General features: G+C 37.7%; 1 protein-coding gene across 1 annotated transcript; it reads right to left on the bottom strand.

Moving 5' to 3' along the window:
* Positions 1-1,429: 1,429 nt before the first annotated feature.
* On the bottom strand, positions 1,430-2,570 carry MELLADRAFT_114406 (uncharacterized protein; the record flags this gene model as incomplete). Its single annotated transcript, XM_007419310.1, has 4 exons — positions 1,430-1,474; positions 1,569-1,774; positions 2,254-2,400; positions 2,471-2,570. The coding sequence occupies 4 exons, from the start codon at positions 2,568-2,570 to the stop codon at positions 1,430-1,432; spliced, it is 498 nt and encodes a 165-aa protein (XP_007419372.1).
* Positions 2,571-6,564: the final 3,994 nt, after the last annotated feature.

Genomic DNA, 6,564 nt, shown 5'->3' with positions numbered 1-6,564 from the left:
CTCCCAGTACCATCAACTTTGACTGTTCCATTATCACCGCAACCTTCTGTTTTATCTTATCAATCATCATTGTCAAATAAATCATCAATTTCACCAAGTCCATGATACATATCACTAGACCTTAGGCGGGCACGCCCGCCCTTAATATCTAGCAATAGATTAGGCCAAAGTACTGGGCCAAATCATATATTACCAGAAACAGCAAAGAATTAAGAGTCCAACAGAGATATGTGGATTTCAGAAAACTACATGCCAATAGTTAGATAATGCAGGGGAAAGGCTTGAATATAAATAGAGGAGGAATTAGGATGTCATCCATTTTCAACAGCAATGGACCTCATCAGAAAATCCCGATCTCAAGATATAACTGATGACTGAGTTTGGGTGTTGTGTAGAAAATACATGTAGATTTGGAGGGACCTTTTGAGACCCAAACATTGTTTGAATGTGCTCATTTCAAGACATCTTACACCTAATCTTTTAAAAACATTACAGGTGAGGCTCTCTTCTTTACTTGATTGTTAAACATATCTTCATGATGGCAAGCTGAAATCATGTGAATATCAAAGTCTCATTTTTGCAAATCTGAACTGAACTTCAACAGGATGCTCACACATTATTTTGATCAGTTCTTACAAAATTTTGAAGTTCATACTTGAACCATCCTGAAAATCCTCTGACAGTTATCTAAGTCTCCAAAAAACCACAAATGCAGTTAGTTTTTCCTTTTTTTGAGGGGGGGAAATGGGTATGTATATAGAATTTTCACTCTTGATTCAAACCCAACCAAGTTTAGAACTGGGGTATGACTTCCATATCAAGCCCTGACAATTTTATTTTCTTTAGTCGGAAGAGCTTATCTAAATACAGTCTGCTGAGCTTTTTCCAGGTGATGCCCAATGATGCTCAACTTCATTGCTCAATAACTTGAGGAAAAGAGACCACAGGGGGTATTCCTCAACAGTTGGTCTAATGAGAATATAGTTACATCACATAAGCAGTAAAGAGTTCCAAAAGGCCAACAATGTGTTGGAGATCCCTCTGGTATAATTAATTTGCATCATTTTAGCTCTGTTTAAGACTTTCCGAATGTCTATTAAGTAAAAATTCATCTCTCCTCATCCTCATTACCACTCTTCTCACTGAAAACCCGCGCAAGACAACCTTAGCCTGCCACTGTGGAATTCAACTTATCTGTTGGCACGTCCTTGTTTTTAGGGAGAAGGGAGGAGTTTAAAGATTCACGTTAGGGATCTACCCTTTGATAAGGTTACAGGTTAGGGGAGTTGGTTGGTTTTGAAAGTATGTAGAAATATCAGAAAAAGTTGATCAAAAAGAAGTTGATCAGATCTCACCATTGTTTAATGATAATAATTCATCACATCTTTTTCGGTCTAATGTGATGGTTGCGGTCGGACTTGTGATTGGTTTAGGTGTGGGTGTGGTATATTGGAATATCTGCAGGTGGTAAGAACTATTGCAAAGAAAAAAAGAGATCAATTGATAAGTACATCATCTTTTATAAAATCTATTATATGATTGTTCAGATAAAGAAATCATCATCATACATGATTTAGATCAACAGGAATCCCAAGTGTGACTAAGAAATGACGCCGGATCTGACTTCTTTTCCAATAAATTGGTACCCCAAGTGCGTTCTCATTCTTCATCAAATCATTCCAAGTCCTCAAAAATAAATCAGATTGGTTCATCAAAATCAAAGGTATTGATGAATTCTTTTTGATTTGATGATCAGACATAATGATTGGATCATCTGTTGTCCAAGGTGATGAATCGATTCAATTCAAGGTGATGAATCGATTCAATTCAAGGTGATGAATCAATTCAATTGGAAAACAAACCATCAATTGCTGGTGTGAGTGTTTGTTTCAAGGATTATATGAATGGTATGATGGTCAATTTCATTTTGAACAAACCTTGTCCAACAGTTTGTGATCCGTGCGCGTCTAGTCTACTTCAAACTGAGGGAGCCAAACCATGGACAGACCAGTTGGGTAGATTTTCGAGTACGGTTTTGATAGAAGGAGCGTTTTGAGCTTTGGTGAGATCGTGTCAAGGAAACGTTCTCAATTGAAAGCGAAGTGGCGAGTGATATGGATTGGTATAAAGGATGAAGTTCAGGTTGGTTTTGTGGATTGATGGTAAGTGATGACATAGATGAAGTTGCAGATGTCAATTGAGTTTTTTCTGACAATGTATCATCATTAAGAGCCAGAGTGATAAGTGACACACTTTGTTTTGTTGACAAAGGAGAATCAGATGGCTCAGCTTGAGTGTTGAGAAAAGATGTCAGGGTTTGACCTTTAGCAAGCAGGACAAGTCGACTCAAATCATGCTCTTGAAAGCTGGTCTTTTTACCGAGGATGTCTGTAAGATCATCTAGAGTGAATCAAGCATAAAGTCAAAATTTGCAAACGGAAGGATCAAGTAGAGATAAGAAGTCACTTACACACCAAACCTGCTTCTTCCGAAGCATGAAGGAATAATTGATTTGAAAATGTATCATTTCTGATCAAATGTTCAGCTAATCCTCCTTCCATAGTTAACATTGGAAGTAGATCTTGAGCATTATGGGTCTGTGGATAATTTGTTTTGAAATTGATTGAAGATCCACCAAGTCTTGTAAACAATTCATCCGTGAATGGGATTTGAGATTCAATTAGTTTGTGGTGTAAGATACTGGCTCTTGAATTCCACGATGCTAATGTCCTAAGTGTTTTTGAATGTTCAATGATTGATAGAGTTTTAAGTATGTGATTTGATCGCCCAAGAAAGAAGAGTGGCCAATGTAGTTAGATGATAAGCAGGTTCACCAGCTAAGAATAATTGATCCAAACTAATCTGATTTAAATCCGTTTTATTTGTTTCTTCATCAAATGTTTTTGAAGGTTCTAAATCACTGCCAGCATTAAAGAGGTTCCCAGATGGGAATATGGGTCGTAGGAATCAAACAGCCTTTGTGACTACATATAGTACAATGGCGGTCTGATCCCCACGACCCATATTCCCATCTGGGAACCTCTTTAATGCTGGCAGTGAATCAAAAATTGGTCCTGTAAAATTCACTTGAACAAAAATCAAAAGTAATGTAGCAACAACCGTCAACCTCAAAATGATTTCCTACTCTAGATCTTTGTACATGGATTCCTGTTGGGTAGTATTGACTTTTCCAGCCGGAGTGATGATAAGCAAAATAAAGATTGGATGTGGATTTGTGACACTTACTTCTTTTATAGATATTTTGTAGGAAAGAGCATGAAGAGAGAAAACAACAAGTGTTCTGACTATTGTAGTGAGTCGGGATGTGGAATATATCATATTCCTGCGAAGTAGTGAGACAGATCCCAGGAGACTTAGGAAATGATTGAAAGTGGATGGATAAGGGTAGGGTGATGGGGCACTGGCAGAGTTAGGTTTAGTGGGTATAGAAAAGAATGAGGCGAGGGGAGCGTGCAGGGAACCTGTGTATTGAGCAAAATTATGAAATTACATTGAGAGAGACGGATTTATGGTGATGCGATATAGCATTATAATTGTGTTTCGGAGCTTAGGATGGATATGTGAGAGAGGTTGAGTAAATGATGACTCAAACAATAGTTGCAGGGTATATTGAAGAGGTCACTTTAAGTCGTCGCAAAGGGAAAGTAGAGCGGTGAGCGGAGATTAGAATTGTGTTGGATTGCATTGGATGTGAGAATTAGGTAATTGGATGTAATGAACCGGCAAGCGAGTTCAAACGATGAGGTGTTGATAAGATACCATATGTGGAACGGATAGTTCATTAATGAGGTGCAGTATGTAGATTTAGACGTAATGGGAAGTGGAATGAGAGGAAGTGATGCGGAGCGCATGGAGAGGGTTGAGGGATCAACAGTGGAGAGTGTCAATTGTGGTACACAAATATTGTTCTGGAAATTTCCAGAACGCTTTTTCCAGAACGCCAGAAGTTTTTTTGTTTGGTGTGTTCTGGCGTTCTGGTGTTCTGCAACTTTGAATGCCCCACACTCCAGAATTCCAGAAGCCCGACTACACCATGAACCAAACCACCACCTACTCCGCTGGCACTCCCCTCATCCCCTAGGACACCAAATCTCATCCCTCTCCCATCTCAGCACTTCCATTCTCACTTCTCGATTATGGCTCAAAAAAACCCAACCTCAACTTGAAAGATTCACGTATGTATAATATTACATACTTTCTCAAAGGCAGATGGGGAAGATTGGCCTGCCGAGTTGAAAGTTCAAAGCGATTGAAGAACTCTGAACGCCTGTTTCAATCAACAGGACATTTAAGGCCTCTTTGCACCAAACCCATCGCACAAACAACTGATGTTCATGAATCCGGGCAAGATACTACGCGGCAAGATGCTTTTTTCACTCAATCTATTGCGACTCAAAGTGTTTGAAATGGGCTTGGGAACAATAATCATTTTATCTTTCATCTTAGTGTCGCTGTTTCACTAGTTTTCAAGCTTTTGTGTTTTCTTTCTAGTTTCCCTTCTATATAGCTGTCTAACCTAACAAAGTACAAAGAGTACAAATTGAGACTTAAGAAAGAATCTCAATTTGATGATACCTGTATCGATCGATTTTTGTGCTTGAAAACCGGGAGAAAGTGGATGAAAATCATAAGAATAAAACGGCCTCTATGTATCGATTGGATTGCAGTGAAAGCTTTGCCTCTGAGTATTAATTGATTCACGGTGAATGACCCATCTCAAGCCAATAAAAATTTCTCGATACCTGGAATGGGTTCCGTATAGAAGTTTGGTGATCTGAAGTTCAAATTGAAGGTCGATTAAAAGGCCTGAAGCGCAGATGGGTGAATTTGTAAAGTGAACGGCGTGATAACTTGATCTTCTTGGGTTGGCTTGAGGTAGTCGTTGCTGATCACTTGATCCATGTTTGTTAGGTGATGCATGTGGGGAATGAACGGCTGCAGCAGAAAGTTTATGTGTGTATTTGTGTTTTTTCCAGAACGCCAGAACGCTTCCCGAAGGGTTCTGGAGTTCTGGAAAAAACCTTCTGGAAATTGCCAGAACAATATTTGTGTACCATAAATGAAAGAAAGAACCCGAGTTAGTATCATGTAAGAACGATGACGGAAGTGGAATCAAAAAGTTGTACAATTACTAAGAAGGAAGGTAACGTACATGACTTTTGCATGATTGGCATAAAGAACTGGGTGGAATGAACCTATATAGGAAATGTTGAAGTTTTAGCGTAGAGAAGAAAAATGTTGAGGGTTTTGATGAATGATGGAGATAGAAAATAACAAATGAAACGGAAACCAAAATTGGTAAATAGAGAAGAATAGAGAGTCAAAAATGGAAGTGATGGTCAAAAAGATAATGTAAGGCAACCAAATGCAGCCAAAGGTATAGGGGATAGGCTTTGAAAGACTTGAAGGGCAGAGGTGAGAGTTGGGGATAAATAGAGGCGTATAATGCTGGAAAATTGAATCCTCACGCCCCTCAACGGCCAACTGGGAAGTTTTCTTTATGATCAGCGGTGGCTGAAACAGTAGGGGTGTCATTTGGAAATGGATGTTAGTTTGTAAGCTCCGGCTTTCAAACAAAAACTCAGCAGTTATGCTCTAACCCTAAGGGGAGGCATAAATGCTGACTTTTTGCTTGAAGGGGGGGTTTTACGAATTTACATTTATTTAATCTAAGACTAAACCAAATCACTTATCTCTTAATTATTTATCACAGAGATTGATTCCGATTCCAAATGTGTCTTGGCTTTTGATTTTGGAAGAAAATTTCAATTCACAACTGAAAACCCGCAACCATGCTTTCTCAACAAAAGTACTAGAAGTAAAATGAGATTAGAATTATAACCATTCAGAAGAGATATCAACATACTATAAAAAAATAGACCAAGAGAGTCTCCGAGAGAGTCTAACTAACAAAAATGAAAAGGAAATGAAACAAACTTTCCAAAAGCTTTCTTTAGATCCAATTTGGATGAACTCATAGGGATAGAATCAAACTCCAAAAACTTGATAAAGGTTAAACCAACCTTAAGGGCAACAGCTGGAATTCCAAATTGTCTGAACCGATGTGGTGAGCAAGATCTCTACTTAAGCAAAAAATTTAAAAATTATGTGAAAATTTGTGTTTTTGGTCAAAGGCAAAATTATTATTGAAGTTATTAGTCATCAAGGGTATCAAAGTTGATCCGTAATTTTCATTTCATTAAATTTCAAATCATATATTTACATAATCAATTGACAGGAACATTAAAGAGTAAAGAAAAATTTGAAAAGATCAATAAAAATAGTATAAGAGTGAAAATCAAATTAAGAGAATTAGTAAGAAGAGATTTGAAGAAGAAGAACATTTAGTTTGGATCTTTAGGAATGGAAAATCTTATGAAAAGAATGAAAGAAGAAAAAGAATATTAAGAAAGTTGGAGAAAAATTCGAAAATATGGGTATGAAAGATTGGAAAGTGGTTTTTAGGTTATTATTATAAGAGATATTGGTCTCAGGAAGGTTTTATTGTGAAAGGGAAGGATAACATTAGTCATCAGCAACTTC

The sequence above is a fragment of the Melampsora larici-populina genome, assembly GCF_000204055.1.
Source record: "Melampsora larici-populina 98AG31 unplaced genomic scaffold MELLAscaffold_158, whole genome shotgun sequence".
Classification (NCBI taxonomy): Eukaryota; Fungi; Basidiomycota; class Pucciniomycetes; order Pucciniales; family Melampsoraceae; genus Melampsora; species Melampsora laricis-populina.
This window is presented reverse-complemented; position numbering and strand designations above follow the sequence as displayed.